General features: G+C 39.6%; 1 protein-coding gene across 1 annotated transcript in view; it reads left to right on the top strand.

The window, feature by feature from the left end:
• The window catches only part of LRRC66 (leucine rich repeat containing 66), a 29,033-nt gene that overhangs the window by 8,644 nt on the left and 1,428 nt on the right, over nucleotides 1-18,961 (top strand). Inside the window, exons 2-4 of the mRNA XM_008587043.1 lie at nucleotides 9,196-9,365; nucleotides 14,600-14,789; nucleotides 17,412-18,955. Coding sequence (XP_008585265.1) covers nucleotides 9,196-9,365; nucleotides 14,600-14,789; nucleotides 17,412-18,955 — 1,904 coding nt within the window. The remainder of the gene's footprint in view (nucleotides 1-9,195; nucleotides 9,366-14,599; nucleotides 14,790-17,411; nucleotides 18,956-18,961) is intronic.

Below are 18,961 nucleotides of genomic sequence, written 5' to 3'. Positions count from 1 at the left end.
GCAACCCTCTGTGTTGCCCCCGTACCGGACCGGGGACCGGCAACGGGATCGCAAGCCTCGGTGTTGCTCCCGCGCCTCGCTCAGCCAGTGAGCGGGAACCGGTCTGTACGTGGGATCCGAACCCTCGGACAGGAGCGCCGCCACGCTTCCCAAGCGGCGCACTAACCAGTGCGCCACCCGGCCGGCCCCCGGGCCCCTTTAAAAAAAAAAAAAAAAAAAAAAAGATGACCGGTAAGGGGATCTTAACCCTTGACTTGGTGTTGTCAGCACCACGCTCACCCAGTGAGCTAACCGGCCATCCCTATATAGGATCCGAACCCGGGGCCTTGGTGTTATCAGCACCACACTCTCCCGAGTGAGCCACGGGCCAGCCCTTATTGGGGATTAAGTTTCTAACACACGAACTTTGGGAGACAAATTCAAACCACAAACACCAATACTACAATATCTTGATCTCTGTAGATTTGTGATAAGTTTTGAAGTCAGATAATGTAAGCCCTCCACCTTTGTTCTTTTTCAAAGTTGTTTTGACTATTCTTAGGTCATTTTCATTTTCATATGAATTTTAGAGTTAGCTTATCAATTTCTGAAGAAAATCCTGCTCAAATTTTTATTGGGATTGTGTTGAATCTGTAAATCAATTTGGGAAAAATTAACATTTTAATAATAGTCTTCTAATATATGAAATCTCTCCATTTATTTAGGTCTCTAATTTCTCTCAACAATGTCTTGTAGTTTTCAGTGGACACGTCTTACATGTACTTTGTCAGATTCATCTCTATGTATTTTGTATTTTTGATGCCATTTCAAATGAAATTATTTTTGAAATTCTAATTTCAGATTGTTCATTCCTGGTATAGAAAAATACAGTTGACTTTGCATACTTATCTTTTATCCTGCAACCTTTCCAAACTCACTTCTTAGTTCTTGTCTTTTTTTGTAGATTCTACAGATTTTCTACAAAGATTATTCTGACATGTACAAATAAAGACAGTTTACACTTCTTTCTTTCCATTCTGGATGCCTTTCTCTTACTTTATTGCACTGGCTAGAACCTCCAGTATGATGCTGATTGAGAGTGGGTATCCCTGTCTTGTTCCTAATTTCAGAGGGAAAGCATTCAGTCTTCCACCATTAAGTATAATGATAGCTATGGGTTTTTTTTTTATAGATGCTCTTAATCGGGTGGATTAAATTCTCTCTATCCCTAGTTTACTGGGAATTTTTATCAAGCACAGATGTTGGATTTTGTCAGCTGTTTTTTCTGGATTTATTGAAATAATCATATTGTTTTTACTCTGTTAAAATGGAGAATTAATATAAATTTTCTAATATTAAACCACCCTTCCATCGCTGGAATGAATTTTACTTGGTAATGATGTATTATCCTTTTATATATTGTTGGAGTCAATTTGCTAAAATTTTCTCAAGAAATTTTACCTCTGTGTTCATGAGGACTATTGGACTATTGGGTGGTTGTCTTCTTTTCTTGTAATGTCAGTGTCTGGTTTGGGCACCAGAGTAATGCAGTTCACATAAAATGAATTGGGAGATATTTCTTCTTCAGTTTTCTAGAAGAGTTTGTTTACATTTGGTTTTATTTTTTCCATAAATATTTGGTACAATTCCCCAGTGAAGCCATCTGAACCTGAAGTTTTCTTTGTGGGAATATATTTAACTGCAAGTTCAATTTCTTTAATAGGTCTAGGGGTATTCAGATTATCAGTTGCTTCTTAAGTGAGTATTGATAGTTTGTGTCTTTCAAGGAATTTGATCATTTCATCTAAGCTATCAGATTTATAGGCATAAGGTTGTTCACAATATTTCACTATCCTTTTAATATCTATAGACTCTGTAGTAATGCCACCTCTTTCTTGATATACTGATCATTTATATCTCTTTTTCTTTTCTGATCAGCCTAGCTAAAAAAAAATTTTATGAATTTTATTATTGTTGTCAGAGAACAAGCTTTTGGTGTCATTGATTTTTTTCTCTCTTTTTAAATTTTCTACTTCATTTATTTATTCTCTGATCTTTATCATTTCTTCTCTGTACTTTATTTCCTTTCTTCTGCTTACTTTCAGTTTCATTCACTTTTACAAGTTTCTTAAGGGAAAAGCTGAGGTCATCAATTTGAGAACTTTTTTATTTTTTATAGGTATTTAGTGCAATAAATTTCCCCCTAAAAACTGCATTATCTGCATCCCACAAATTTTAATATGTGGTGTTTTCATTTTCATTCAAGTCAAAATACTTTGTTCCCCTTTCAATTTCTTCTTTGTTTCATGGGTTATATAGAGGCGTGCTATTAGTTAGTTCCCAATTACTGACGGGTTTCCCAGAAATCTTTCTGTTATTGATTTCTAATTTAATGCCATCCTGGCCCAAGAATATATTTTTTGTTTCTTGAATGCTTTTAAATTTACTATTTATTTTTAGTTTTGTGGCCCAAAATGTGGTCTGTGTACCCATGTGTACTTGAAAACAATGTATTCTGCTGTTGTTGGGTGGAGTGTTTTACATCAAGTAGGTGAAGAAGGTTGATACTATAGTTCATATCTTCTTTTGCCTACTTGATTTTCTGTTTACTTGTTCTATCAGTTTTTGACAGAGGAGCATTAAAGTTTTTTACTGGAACTGTGGGTTTTTCTATTTCTCCTTGCAGTTCTGTCCGTACTTTTTTTTCAGATATTTGGAAATTCTGTTGTTAGTTGCATAAATGTTTAGGATTATTATGTCCCCCTGATGAATAAACTTCTTTATCATTATGAAATGATCCTTTTTATCCCTGGTAATGTACTTTGCTCTGAAATATATTTTTATATTAATAAAGCCAATTCAGTTCCCTTTTGATTAATGTTAGCATACTTCTACTTCCTTCTACTTCTTTTTAAAACAACTTTATGGAGATATAATTTATATACCATAAAATTTGTCCTTTTAAAGTGTGTGATTCAGTGTGTGGTTTTTAATATATTCAATGAGTTGTTCAATTATCACCACTTTCTAATTTTAGAACATTTTCCTTTTCAAAAAAAATCAACAACAACCCATAAACATTAGCCATTGCTCTTCATGTGTTTAATCTTTTTTTTTTTTTTTTGTCTTTTTTCCTGACCGGTAACGGGATCGCAACCCTTGGTGTCGCGCCCGTACCACGACCGGCAACAGGATCGCAACCCTCGGTGTTGCGCCCGCACCGCGCTCAGCCAGTGAGCGGGGACCGGTCTCCACATGGGATCTGAACCCTCAGCAGGAGCGCCACCGTGCTCCCAAGAGGCGCACTCTCCAGTGCACCACCAGGCCGGCCCTCCATGTGTTTAATCTTTAAAAACAGCTTTAAGGTATAATTGATGTACAATAAATTGCATATACACACATGTACAGTTTGATATGTTCTGGCATATGATGTCATACCTGCAAAATCATCACCACACTCAAAATAACAAACGTTCATCACTCCCAAAGTTTTCTCATGCCCATTTCTTTTTTTTTTTTTTTTTTTTCCTTTTTGTCTTTTTTCGTGTCCAGCAACGGATCGCAACCCTCGGTGTTGCGCCCGCACCTCGCTCAGCCAGTGAGCGGGAACCGGTCTGTATGTGGGATCCAAACCCTCGGTGGGAGCGCCACCACGCTCCCAACGGGCGCACTGTAGCAGTGCGCCACCAGGCCGGCCCTCTCATGCCCATCTCTAATTCCCTCCTCCTGTCCCTCACCATCCCCCATCCCCCATTCCCAAGCAATCACTGATCTGTTGATCTGCCAAACTGTTTTCCAAAGTGCTTGTACCATTTTACATTCCCATCAGCAGCTCCTCCTCACTAACAATTGGTGTGGCTAGTCTTTTTAATTTAAACTAATCTAATAGGTGAGTAGTGCTATCTCATTATGATTTTAATTTGCATTTCCCTAACATCTAATGATGTTGAGCATCTTTTCATGTGATTATTTGCTATCCAAATATCTTCTTTGCTGAAGTGTCTTTAAATCTTTGCTTATTTTTAAAATTGGATTGTTTGTTTTGAGTTTCGAGAATGTTTAAAGAATATGTCCTGGATACAGGATATATATCATTTGCAAAGATTTTTCTCCCACTCTGTGTCTTGTCTTTTCATTCTCTTAACAGTGTCTTTTGAAGAACAGAAGTTTTAAGTTTTGATGAAGTCTAATGTATCTATTTGTTCTTTTATTGATTATGATTTGGTGTCATATCTAAAAACTTTTGTCCACCTCAAGGACTCAAAAATGTTATGTTTTCTTCTAGAAGTGTCATAGTTTTAGGCATTGCATTTATATCTATCCATTTTGAGTTAATTTTGTATATAATGTGTGGTGTGGATCCAAGTTCATTTTTTTCTTTTTATTATTACTTTTTTTTTTTTTTTTTTGCATATGGCTATCTAATTGTTCCAGCACCATTTGTTTAAAAGGCTATCTTTTTCTGTCCTTTTCCAATTATCCTATTTGTGATTTTATATTTAAAATAGGCTCCTTATATAGTTGGCATTATATAGTTGGCACTTGCTTTTTTATACAATCTGAGGATCCTTGCCTTTGAATTTGGGTTTTTAAGCCATTATTTAAATCTACCATCTTAATATTTTTTTCTCCTGTTCCCTCTGTTCTATTTTTCTCTTCCTTTTTCTGCCTCTTTTGCATTAATTGTGTATTTTTTTTTATTAATCTACTTTATCTTTTTTTTCAGGCTTGCTAGCCATAATTCTTTGTTATTTGTTGTTTTAGTGGTTGCTCTGGAGTTTGCAATAGACATCTTGATATCACAGTCTATTTTTATATGGCATTATACTACTTGCCTAAAACATAAGAACCTTAGAACAGTATTCTCCCATTTTTTTCTCTCCTGGCCTTTGTGCAAGTGCTGTCATACATTTAACCCCTATATGTTATAAATTCCACAAAACATTTTTACTATTTTTGCTTTAAATAGTTTGTTATCTTTTAAAGAGATTTAAATAATAAGAAAAAATATTTTTATTAACCCACATAGTTACCATTTCTGGAGCTCTTTGTTCCTTTGTGTAGATCCAGGCTTCCATCTGGCTTCATTATTCTTCCAGTTAAGGGACTTCCTTTAACATTTCTTCTAGTGTAGGTCTACTGCTGATGAATTCTTTCAAATCTTGTATATCTGAAAAGTCTTTATTTGCCTTCATTTTAAAAATATTTTTTCACTCAATAAAGAATTCTATGCCGACATTTAAAAATTTTTTGATATTTTTAAAATGTTGCTCCACTATCTTCAATTTGTATTGTTTCCAATAAGAAATCTGCTCTCTTCCTTTTCTTTATTCTTTTTGTAATGTTCCTGACATGCACTCAATTTAAATGTTTTATAGTAAAATGCGTTAATATTTTCCATTACAATTTCTTCCTTTGCTTTTATTCTCAAAAACAGCTTCCCCCAGGTTCAATTTCACCAAGCTCTTGTGTAAATGTGCCTCACACTCCATCAGTGGCAAAATCGTCAGAGAAGATTTTTCAGGCAGGTTATACTTTTAACTCAACTGGAATTTATTCTGTTGTGTGGGGATCAGAATATTGCCTGCAGTTGATCTCTGGAATTCACCTAGGTCAGATTACTTTATCAGGAGCTCTTCTCCTGAAGCCTGGATCTCAGAGCACCTCACACCCACCCCTCTTAAGGCCAGCTGGATATCATGCCCTGGGCTTTCTGCAGCCAGTATTGGCAAACCATATTTGATGCTAGCCTAGTAAAAGTTTCTGTCCTCATCTTCATCCCAGCATCAACCCATTCACAAGATAGAATGTCAGCATTTACAAAACATTCCAGCACAATCCACATGCAGTCACCAGAGGCTGGTGGAACTAATGTGCCAGATCTCACTGAACAACTTGGATTCTATAAATAAAAAAATATTTTGGTAGCCAAGACCAGCTCTAACCCTACTTTTACACAGTTGTTATTCCTCAAGAGATTGCACATTTTATCTTGAAAGCTACATATTGGGTCCAAGTCTGTTCCACATTTACTGCTTTTGAACCAGCAGCAGACTAGCCAGGCCATGTTCTTTTTATGACACTGGCCAAAGCCAAGAGAGCAAATCCCACCAGATCAGCACATTTCATATATTGGCTCACGCTACCTCTGCTAACATTCATTGGCCAAAGCAAATCACATGGCCAAACTCAACTCAGTGGAATGGGGAAGTAAATGCTGCCCACAGGAGAGTGAATATTTGCCGAATAATAATCCAAACTGTTGGACCTGGCTTCCACTGGGCTCAAAAAGCTCACATATCTTAGTAATCAAAGACAGATCTCAATTCCAGCTGTGAGAAGCAATTTTTAAGGAAGGTAACTGAGGCATGGAGACCTTAAGCGATGTTTCCTGACTCACATCAAAAGTCATAAACAAACATAAAATAAAACTCAGTCTCTTAAGTCCCTCTGTAGGACCCTACTGACTCCGTGACACAAACAGGATAACTTAACCCCCAATACAGGGATCTCTAGGCAAAAGAACAGTCTAAGCCAGCCACGGAACACATAATGAAAGTGCCATTTGGCAATTGTGTATTCCATATATTCATTATATATTCATCATGTCTTCCAAGGCTCAGACCATTCTTCTGTCTATAGAGCCCTGCCCTCAGCGTTCTCTTCCCCTTTCTAAATATGAGTTGTTCTTTGGGGCTCTGTTAGTGTTTTGTTTTGTTTTTAATTAAAAATATGGGCATGGTTAAGGGTAATGGTTGATCCCAGTGCCACCTACTATGACATTCGGCAAGTTCTTAACTTCGCTGAGCCTAGGTTTTTTTATTTGTAAAATGGTGATAACCTCAGGGCTTTGTGAAGATTAAAAGGAGATGTTTGTGAAATACCTAGCGTATAAGAGCTCACACTTAAACAGGAGTTTAAAAATAATTTCTTCCCTCTACTTCAGAGCTAGGCATGATCTCTCCCTCCCCCTGAGCTCCTGGTACTTAATTTAATTCAATTAAGTGCTGAGATATTTTGAGAACCATGAGTTCACATTCCTATATAGGCCAGGCAGGTAACATGAAAATGTTAAGGAAACTATAGCTTCTTTCCTACTAGTATGTTATGTTGCATTTTTTTCTTACAGACCCATATGTTAGCATATTAAAATATGTAGGAATATTCTTCTTTGCACAAAGAAACATATTTTCTCCAATGGTTATAATCAAAATACTTAACAACTAGCCTTCAGCCTGGGCTCCCTAGTTAGATGTCTCCTGGCTGCAGTGCTAGTGCAGAGTCCTACTGGATTGGGAGGAGGTTGGTGGGAGGGGAGACCAAAGTGCCTGGGGCAATGGGCAGCATGCAGATGCTCAGGCAATGGCTATTTACAAATCAGTGAGAAAGTATTTCTGACTAGCATATGCCAGCTGAATATCGGCCTTGCTCTTCTCCCACATTTTTTTAAACATGTAGTCTTCTTGACCTATGCTTTGTTTTCCTATTTTCGGTAGAAACATGAGTACAAAGAAATCATACTCTTCTATAAGCTCATTTCCCCATCTAAAGCAGGCAGCCCTCATTTAGCTCCAGCCAAATGTCATCTTGTACCAGTTGGAACTGCCAATTTTTCAAGAGAAAATGCAAATTTTTATGTTGACTTTTTAATGTCAGCTCAACAACTTTTAAATCTATTTAAAATGATTTTTAAATCTATGGCCTATTGACTGTATACTCTAATGAATGTATGCCAGGCATTATAAGAGCTCAAAGATGGGAATTCTGCCCTGAAGGAGCTTGATCATCTGATGGATAGGTGGACAGACAAATGACAGTTAATTTTATTGATGGATGTGCATGTGATGAACTACTTTGTATCACCAGTAGCTTTTTCTTGTGTGTGTGTGTCTTATTTGCCCAGACTAAACTCTTGAAGGGTGAGGATTCTGTGCTATACTTGTCCTCAGCACCAAGTGCCTTGCCTATAATGTTTTGGTTGATTCGTTGTCCTAATGGTCTCTTGCTTACTCTATACAACTAAAATGGGCATTTGACAACCCAGATGGTACAGCCATTTCAATTAAGTCATCATCTCTCTGCTTCATCAGTCTTAAGGTACAATAAGTACCTTGCAGACAGCAGGCAAGGAATAAACAAACCCCTCTGGAATTGTGCCAACCTGATCTGTTATGTAGTACTGTGGTTGGTTAAAGGCACAGCCTGCATGGGAGAACAGAGCAGAAGGAAATGGAAAGATGCAGGCACTTCTTTGCCAGACCCATATGGGAAGTCAAATTTGGGAGACTGCTGTGACTGGCACCTCTTACTCAACCTTTATTTATTTTCAGTGCTGAATGGTCCTCCTGCTTACTCTGCGGAATCAAGTGAAATACAAATGCAGAGACCAAAATGCAATTCGGTTATTTTGCTGGAAAACAAAATCTTGCTGTAATTCTTACATTTAAAAAGTACAAGAAAGCCTAGAAAATAGTCATAATATCAACAATAATTATTTGCAAGAAAGGATATGGTTACAAAATAGAATAAGAAAATCTCAAAACTGAAAGAATTCATCTATGTAAATAAAGCATCAAAACAACTTTTTCTTCTGTTACCATAGCAAGATTACTCAGTTTTGCCCACAGTTAATCAAATAAACATTTACTTTTCACCTCCTTTAATCAAGGTTAGATTTTTAATTGGTGCTTTTACTTTAAAAGTAGCACATGCTCATTAAAAGAAAGAATTCAAGTGCATATAAAATAAAAACAAAGTTTCCTTCCATTTCCCTCCTCAGCTCCCTCAACCACCCTACTTCTAAGTGTAACTACTACTAATAGTTTTGTTCATCTCCCCCCAGGCCTTTTTTCTGTTCACTCAAAATATATGTACAAGGGTACTTCCAAAAGTTCATGGAAAATAGAATTAAAAGATAATACTAATCTTTCCGTGAACTTTTTAAAGTACCCTCGTATATGTTTGTGTATGACTCTTTTTTTCTTTCAAGAATTATACTCTACACTGTCTGCACCTTAACATTTCCCTTCTTCCTCAGTCAGTTCACATGTTGATCTACCCCATTCTCTTGTAAGACTACATAGTATTTCACAGTATTAATAATACCATACTTTAATAATTTCTCAATTGAGAACCATTAATATTTTTCACCATTGCAAACAATGCTGCAGTAAATACCACCAGTTTAGATTTTAATTTACTTTTTAATTTTAACAGGACTGTGGAAACTGAAGTCATTGCAGAGTTTGGATCTGTCATTCAATGGGATATTGCAAATTGGGTTGTCTGATTTTCATAACTGCCTGAAACTGGAACACCTCTACTTAAAGAGCAACAAGATATTCAAAATTCACCCAGAAGCCTTCAAGGATCTCAAAAAATTACAGGTTGTAAAATCATTTTTATAATATTTCGAATATGCAGACATATGGGCAATTACATTAGAAAAATATTTTCATTGAATAGTTTCTTCACACCCAGTTGTACTGGCTATTAATCAAAAATATATGTCAATTTTAAGATCCGGTAAAAGAGCTGGTCTCCTTGCTTCAAAAATCAAAGGCCGTGGTAATGAACATGAATTTTTTTTTTCCTTTTTGTCTTTTTTCGTGACCGGCAACGGGATCGCAACCCTCGGTGTCGCGCCCGCACCGCGCTCAACCAGTGAGCGGACCGGTCTCTATATGGGATCCGAACCCTTGGCGGAGTGCCGCCGCACTCCCAAGGGCCACACTCTTACCGAGTGCGCCACCGGGCCAGCCCATGAACATGAATTTTAATCGAACTTAATACTCAGCAGCAAACATTGGCACATTATTTTTCTGAACAAACTAAATCCAACTCCAAGTTTCCACTTACCAGTTGGCAAGAAATTAAATCTTAGTTATTAGTGAGGCTGCCTCCCTAAGCTACAAGATCCTAGGTGTCTTATGCAATCTGGAACACTTGGGGAGGTCCCTCTGAACTACCCTTGCCAAAGCTGAGATATCAACAACCCTCTGAAGGCCAGTGGCCCTGTTGTTTCCCTGCCGAAATTAGGCACAGGATAATAAAAATGATAATGATAATAGCTCATACTTGTATAGCACTTACCACATGCCACATACTGTTCTAAACATCAGACCCGTATTGGTGAGATCTATGTCACATTTTGGAGCATAGTCCCTATTTCTCAGGCATGTTGCAGTTAATCTAGAAGTCCTGACAGCTGTTATGGTAAGGAACCCCTAAAGCCCTGCTCTAGGTTTGGCACCTTAAGCCCCTTCTCCTTCAAGCACTTTTCTCCACACCCTTCCCCTTTTGGAGGATATTACAAAATCTCCCGTCAGTGGTCCTTTAGAAACACCAGATTGGCCTCCAGTGTGGCACTCAGAGGTGGTTTGGGAGAGTCATTAGTCTCCCATCTTCATAACCTCCATCACACATCCCCATTCTTTATGTAGGCCAGTGTCATTGAACAGAAACATAATGTGAGCCACACATGCAATTTAAAGTGTTTTAGTACCCAGATTTAAAAAGTAAATCAAGTGAATTTCTTTTTGGTAATACATATTATTTAACTTAATATACTTTAATATTATCTTTTACACAAGTAATCAATATGAAAATTATTAATGACATATTTTACATTCTCTTTTTCATACTAAGTCTTTAAAACCTGCTGTGTATTTTATACTTCCCTCATGTCCCACTTTGGACTACCCACATTTTAATTGCTCAATAGCCACATGTGGCTGGTAGCTGTCATATTAGGCAGAATTGACATAGACACCTGATGTTTTCCCAGTGTTATGTAAAGTGCTATTCAAGCATCGCTGCAAGACATCTCCAATTCCCCCTCCTTCCAACCAGAAAGGCTCCTGTGAGTCGTCCCCCCTTCCCACACCCCACTGTGGAAGGAAGTTCTGTGAAGCAGTGGTGAGGTGGGTAGACTCCAAGCTAGCTGCCTGGGTTTAAACCTAGGCTCTGCACTTTCCAGCCACACTATCTTGGGCAAGTTATCAAAGCTCTCTACTCTTTGGTTTCCTCATTTGTAAAATGGAGATAACTTAGTTCCTTTCTTATAGAGTGTTATACAAATTAAGTGTTTTAGCACACTTAAGTGCTTAGGACTGTACTTGGAATACAGGAAGCTCTTTATAAATGTAGACTATACGTAGAAATTTTAAAGTGGACACAGTATTCTCCTCTTTTAACATACTAAACTGATCATGCCACTTCTTGGTTAAAACCCTTCTAAGATTTCACAACAAGGGCCTGGCCCCTGTCTTTCCAGCCTCATTTCAAACCACTACCCCTTGCTCAGTGTATCCCTGCCTCTGTCTTCACCTCAAGCCCTCCCCACTTGCTGATCCCTTGCCTGGAAGAGCTAACTCTTACTAATCCTTCCAGTTTTCACTTAAATGTCACTTCCTCAAGAGACTTTCCCTGATCTCCAGATTGAACTAGGCCCCCTTTTATACACACATATAGCATGCTGTATTTTTCCTTGTTGTACCTATCCCAGCTGAAATTATTTAGTTTTAGGTGTGATTAGTTGTTAATGCCTATGCCCCCATAACCCTTCTACTAGATGGTAAGCTCTTCGAAGTTATACATCATGACTGTTTTGTTTTCCAGTGCTTAGTATATGCCTGGTACCTAACACATATTTTTAAATACTTGTTGAATAAACTAAGGAATGAATGAGTGGGTGATGATCATGGTGTATTAGTTACCTATTGCTGCATAACAAAATCCTACAAAATTTAGCAGCTTAAAACCACACACATGTATTATCTCACAATTTCTGTGAGTCAGGAAGCCAGACATGCCTTTCCTTGGTCCTTTGCTTCAGGATCTCTTGAGAGGTTGCAATCAAAGCATTGGCCAAGGCTGAAATCTCACCAGAATGCCCACCTGGAAAAGGATTTCCTTCAAGCTCATGTGGTTGTTGGCAGGATTCAGTTCTTTGTTGGCTGTTGGACACAGGGCTCAGTTCCCTCCTGGCTGTTTGCCTAAACCTGCCCTCACTTCTGTGCCATGTGGGCCTCTCCATGCGGCAGTTCAAAACATGGCAGCTTGCTTCAGAACTGGCAAGGGAGGGAACCTGCTAGCAAGAAGAGCATTACGATTTTATGTAATGTAATCATGGAAGTGGCATCCCATTGCCTTTGCCATAGTCTATTGGTCAGAAACAAATCACAGGTCCTGCCCACAGTCAAGAGGAGATTTCTCAAGGGCATGAACACCAGGAGGCAAGATCATTGGAGACCATCTTAGAGTCCATCTACCATAGCAGTTATTAGAACAGATGAGAAAGTCCACTTAACTTGGCATTGCTCCCCATTCACCTCAAATAGGTTGTCAGATTGCCTGGGAACCTCATTTAGTATATTGCATGCTGATTATAAGTATATTTGTATATGTAATTTACCCTACGTCTTTTTCATTTCCTCTGCATTTTTATTGTTTATGAGTCTTCTGCAGCTCACAGGTAATACAGATGCCACAGGCAAACTAGGAATCAACTCTGGGAATGTTTTAAATACAGCTATAATTCTCAATTCACTAGAACTGCCTTGAATTATACAATTTCTTCTTTTCTATTATTCCTTCTACATGTTTGGCAATAGCTCTAAAAGTTGGTTTTGGAACATGATGAACATATTTGGTACCAGAAAGCTGAATATCAAAAATGGATGTTGTTTTTCTTCCAGGAGAGGAATTTAATAATTTCTACTATTCTATATGTCTTCGCATATGAGAATATTTCCAGAAGCCAGATAGATTTTTCAAAGCATAAATTCATCACCATGTTTAAATGGAATGAAATAAGTTTCATAGACATTTCAAATTAGCATTTCTTTTTTAATCTTATTCCATTCTTCTTAGATGCAGTGATTTGTGAAGCAATAGTATATGCTTCCACAATCTTTCTATGATGTACAATCCTTTCAAATGATGGTGGATGGATATTTGTTTAGCCAAATTGGACGGTTCTGTTTTCATCTCTTCTCAGAAATTATTCTTCCTGATTTATTTTATTAATTTTCTGTCCTCCCTCCAGTTTTTCTTTCAGTTCCATTATTTGTAATATAACAAGATGCTAGGATGAAAAAAATGCAGATATGCACTAAAAAGAAAATAACTACCTGAAAAACATCAGAATGTTTTAATCTGTTGTTGAGGAGGGGTGCATAAGAAAGCTGCTGATCCTAGGAAAAGCGAGGCCAAAGCAAAGTGTTTCTCCTTCCCCATCGCACAGTCTCCTACTTCTTATTTTTGGCAACTCTGAGAGTCAAGACTGCTTGGCTACTCAACACTAGAAAAGTCACCATCATTATCTAAGTTCACAGAAACTGCTTCTACATGTAGTGGTCTTATTTATGGTGCTGTTTGATTCTCTGAATAAGGTCTTCTTAGGAATTTGTATAACACAAGATTTAAATGCTGATTTTCTTTGATGTTTATAAAACAATTGGCCTTGATAACATTCAGCCTTTCTGGTTTTCATTCATGGTCCTCTTTTTTGAAAGCAAGGGTTGCACTCTCTCTTTTATGGTTTTCTCTTCTCCTAATAACCACCGCCCCTCCCCATCACCCCACACTCGTGCCTCCTGCTCAGGCCTCCTCCACCAGGCCCTTCCCTCACTCTAGCATGGTGGGGCTCAGGCTCTGAGGTGTGTTCTGTAGTGGAAGGCACACAGCTGTGAAGTCAGGTCACATCTCACTTCTGCCATTTCATTCATTCATTCTTTTCCATTATTTACTGACTGAGCATCTGCTGTGTACCAGGCCCCTGTGCCAAAGTCTTATGTGGGATAGACTCCTCTGTAAAAAAAGGGGAAAATGAGGAAGTTTTGGGGAGGATTAGAGATGATATATGTAAAGCACACAGTAGCATGCCTGGTACATAGCGGTGCTCTGCATATGGTATCTAGAGCTACACCAAACTATGCTTTCTCTGCTGTATCATGCTACTACCATGGACAACCTCAACAGATCCTGCTCTGTGTTTCTAGAGCCACTAAATCCTTTTTGTTCCCCTGTTTCCCCTTCATTTCTGATTAGACTAGAAAAGTTAGTCATCTTGTGTGTACTGAATAGCCATGGATGCAGAGAAATGTTCTACTACTCCTGAGATAATATTTGATGCAAAAGATCTCTCTTTGGTACTTCTGGTCAACCACAATCCTTCTGTTTTATGTCCTTATCATCCAGTACCTTCTGCCACTTTCAAGACTGCAGTGCTTCTAGAAATTCTAGACCTGGTGTCCAATTTCAGACCTTGATAACATGAGAGTCTAAGTTTTATTTAATAGTACAAATTGCAACTCATAGGAAAGAAGGAAGGGGAAATGATTGGGCATCAAATATAGGCATTATACTTAAAGTTTTAACATATATTTAGTCCTTACAACAACACTGTGGGATAGGCTCAGAGAGAGTAAACAATTTGCCAAGACACCCAGAATTTTTAGGGGCAAAGAAGGGATTTAAACCCAGTATTCTCTGACTCTCAAACCAGTGCTATATTCATATGCCTCCAGAGAGACATAAACAATATCTTTCTGTAACTTATTTTATTTCTGAATGTCTTTATTCACAGATTGTCCTAAATTTGTTTCTTCTCAAGCAGGTTGTAGACCTCAGCAACAATGCTCTGGCCACTATACTACCGATGCTGATCCTTGCTCTAGAACTTCCCCATCTGGAGGTTGACTTGGCTGATAACCAATGGCAGTGTGACAGTAGCATGGCAGTCTTCCAAAATGTCATTTCTGAATCCTGGAGGAAAAAGTGGAATGTAATTTGCAACAAGTCTACAGGTAAATCAGTAGTACCTCTTCTCTCTGAAATGGCGCCATTTGAACTGAAAAATGCACATCAAAAAATGTGGTGTAATTTGACACAATGACAGTCCCTCTAAAAGCAAGAATGCTGATCTCTGGCATTAGTTAGTCTTGGGCTATGTTACAGAATAATTATTGATACCTGTATTATTATTACTTCTGTTGCTTATAACAGAATACCTGAAACTGGGTAATTTATAAATAAATGAAATTTATTTATTATAGTTGTAGAGGCTGGGAAGTCCAAGGTTCAGGGAACACATCTAGTGAGGGCCTTCTTGGTGGGAACTCTTCAGCAACTCAGGATATCACATGGTGAGAATGGGCTGAGCAAGAGAGAGCTAACTTTCTCACTAGCTCTCCTTACAAAGCCATCGGAACCATACCCATTATTCCATGAATGAATCAATCCATTCACAAGGGCACAGTCCCCACAATCTAATCACCTCTTAAAGGCCCCACCTTTCAAATACCATAATTGGATTTCTCACCCTCTTAACACTGTTACAATGGGAATTAAGTTTCCAGTACATGAACTTTGGAAGGACATATTTAACTCATAGCAGGAGCTGTTTTTCTCAGTTCATGAATGATTTTTTTCACATGGTCAAAGAAACCTAGTTCAAATCACTCAGAATCTACTGGATTTGGTCAAAAGTAAAAATTTCACTAGAAGAGAATTTTCCCCTGAAGTTCCAAAATATCACAATTGTATTAGTCTGTTTTTGTTCCTTATAACAAAATACCTGAAACTGGACGATAAAGAAAAATGAAATTTATTGCTTACAGTTTCTGAGGCTGAGAAGTCCAAAGTCCATCTGGTGGTGATGACAGTGACCTAGGGGTCTCACATTGCAAGATGGTGGAAGCAGAGAGAACAGAGAAAGAGACAGACAGACAGACAGACAGAGTCTCCTCCTCTTCTTTTAAAGCCCTCAGAACCATGCCCCAGTCACCATTTTTAATCCATTCACTACTGCACTGTCCTTCAATCAAATTACCTCTTCAAGGCTCCACCTTTCAATTACCATAATAGAATTTCCCACACTCTTAACAGTTACAGTGTGGGTTAACTTTCTAATACATAAGACTTGGGGGACACAATTCAAGCTTCAATGAGTTTTGGGGGGACATAGTTCAATCCACTACAGCAATTTTATCCAAATTTTAACAAATAATTCATTAAAGAAAGAACATTTAAATAATTTAAAACATCATTAAATTAAATGCTTGATAACACTCTGAAAGTGTGATTCAATATGTACATAAAACAAACACACATATTTCAAAAGTATATTATCCTTTGGTTTGTTACTGGGGTTGAATATTCTGGAAATTTTTTTTCCCCTCTATTAACTATCTTGGCTAAATCTCAAACTCCAAACTAGGGGGAAAAAATCAGATTTTGTTTTATGAGTCCTGGACTCTGTCCTTGTCAGGACTGCCATCAAAGTAGAAACATGGCCATGCTTATGAGGTTTAGAAGAAATCCACAAAGAGCAGAGAAGTCTTAATGTTGTCGGCCACAGTGGTTTCACTCCTTTCTAAAAGCCACAACTGGCATTTTGAATGTGTAGGGCACAGAATGTCAGGAACCAGTAAAGAAAAGTGAATATTTTTGCTGTTTACCAGCACCGAGGAATGGTGAGAAATAATACTTCAAACCTCTGGAGGGCCAAGACAGATTTTGCAGTGGACCGATGAATGTTCTGGCAAACATGGAGTTGTTGAGAGTCTGGAGGAAGGAGAAGCAATGTGGCTGTCCCTCCAGTCTGGCTTCTTCCTTCCACGGGCAGCAATTAGGCAAGAAGCCTAAGAAATGTACAACTTCCTGGGCCTATGTGCAGCAGACCTAAGCCTGGTGGCCAAGTGTAAATATTCATAGAGCCAGATACATTAGACAAGAATGAATGAAAGAAAGAAAGAAAAAGGGCCCGCCTGGTGGCGCACTGGAGAATGCACTGCTTGGTTCTGCGCTCCCGCCGATTCGGATCCCATGTAGAGACCGGTTCCCGCTCACTGGCTGAGCGTGCTGCAGACGCAATAAGGAGGAACCAGTGCAGGAATGTGTTCCTTCTGACACTCAGTACGAGGTGGACACCAACTGTGATTCTGATGAAGGGTCTCTATTTACTCTGAGTTCAGTGAGTTCAGAGGGTGCAGGGGATGTGACTGGCGAAGAGGCACAGGGCGAGGTGAGCTGTGGGGCCAGGGAGCCCCCACAGGACGAGAGCCCAGGGCTAAGCAAGGACAGCATTATGTCAGTAGAAAGTCTTGAGGGCAACATCGCCTTCCAAAAGATCCTGGGGAAATGTGAGAATCAGGAAGATGGGTTTGAAAAATGTCTTCTCTCTGGTCCAGACTCTGCTGTACCGTACATCCGCCGACACTGAGGGTTGCGATCCCGTTACCGGTCAGTAAAAAAAAAAGACAAAAAGGAAAAAAAGAAAGAAAGAAAAAGAAACTGCTTATCATATAATATACATTTTGAAATACAGCTAGATAGGGAGAGAGGAGGACTCACAGAAGCTTTTAAAACCCTTGAAATCATATTTTATCGTCTGCTCAGTGCTTTTTTTTTTTATCTCCCACTTTCAGGGAATGAGGAAGCCTACTGGGGGACTTCCAAAAGCAGAATTTCCAGGGAGGCCCACCTTCCTCACTTTAACCTGAATCACATGAAAAGCCTCATGAGGAGCAAAGCAGAGAAGCACTGGGAAGGAAGGTACATGCGCTTTTCCACTTTGGGGAGGAAGACACGTATGGTCTCTGATCTCAGGGAGAAGCAGAGCCCACAGCCAAGAAGGGTTAGGAATGCCCGGGACGTGCACACTACTGGCAGAAAGAAAGACGATTCCCAGCACCTCGCCCTGGCCGTCTGCCTGTCGGTATTCATCACATTCTTTGTGGCTTTCTGCCTGGGGGCTTTCGCCAGGCCTTATGTTGATAGACTGTGGCGACACAGATGCCGGAACAAAAGCCCTGGTTCAAATAATGCCCATTCAAACGAGGGCTTCTACGATGACATTGAGGCTGCAGGGAACATACAGCGCCCGAGGGCAGACCTGCACCCAGCCTTCCATGATCTGAACCTCTGTGAGAACCAGGATGGTTTCTTGGTGACAGAGCCAAGCCCACACACTGCTGTCATTCCTGAACAAACTCTGGGAAAGGAGCCTGGCAGTCAGCAGAGCTCAGAACGATACAGACACAACCCCGGGGCAGGAAGTAGAACCGCTAATGTGCTTCCAAATGGCAGCACAGCTCGTGCCATTCTCCGTGGACATCCAAATGCTGATAAGGATGGACTAATTTCAGCAGCCCAGGGCCACATCTACAAGAATAATGTTCTCAGAGAATCGAATTATGAAACTGTGGCCCCAGAAGATGATCTGCATGAGCATGCAAGGGGCGTCTCTTCAGTAGCTGGCACCTTACAAACTGTCTCTGGCTCTACCCGTAATGATTCAAATGAATTAGACCTGTCACTCTCGAGGGAAATGACAGCTTCTCTCTCTAAGATGCCAACACACACAAATGCACAGAGGACTGGAGAGAATAGGGAAAGATGGGGCACTGAACAGTTACCCTGGGAAATTACAGGCTCACAGATGGGATTTCCTAAGGAAGCACGAGTGAGCGCTGACATTCATTTGCTGAGCACACAGCACCATAGGCTCCAGGGGGCCCATGTGGAGGAAGAGCCATCAGCCTGCTGCAGCACCATCACACACAGTGACCTGGGAGACACGGGCCCAGCGGTCCTTCCTCCAGGATGGGGTAGTGTCCTGGATGTCACTCCTGCTAAGGAGGAACCAGTGCAGGAATGTGTTCCTTCTGACACTCAGTACGAGGTGGACACCAACTGTGATTCTGATGAAGGGTCTCTATTTACTCTGAGTTCAGTGAGTTCAGAGGGTGCAGGGGACGTGACTGGCGAAGAGGCACAGGGCGAGGTGAGCTGTGGGGCCAGGGAGCCCCCACAGGACGAGAGCCCAGGGCTAAGCAAGGACAGCATTATGTCAGTAGAAAGTCTTGAGGGCAACATCGCCTTCCAAAAGATCCTGGGGAAATGTGAGAATCAGGAAGATGGGTTTGAAAAATGTCTTCTCTCTGGTCCAGACTCTGGTTTGTACGAGACTCATCTG

Source organism: Galeopterus variegatus, unplaced genomic scaffold (assembly GCF_000696425.1).
Source record: "Galeopterus variegatus unplaced genomic scaffold, G_variegatus-3.0.2 Scaffold4231, whole genome shotgun sequence".
Taxonomy (NCBI): domain Eukaryota; kingdom Metazoa; phylum Chordata; class Mammalia; order Dermoptera; family Cynocephalidae; genus Galeopterus; species Galeopterus variegatus.
The sequence above is the reverse complement of the archived record's forward strand: the minus strand, read 5'-3'. Positions and strand labels throughout refer to the sequence as shown.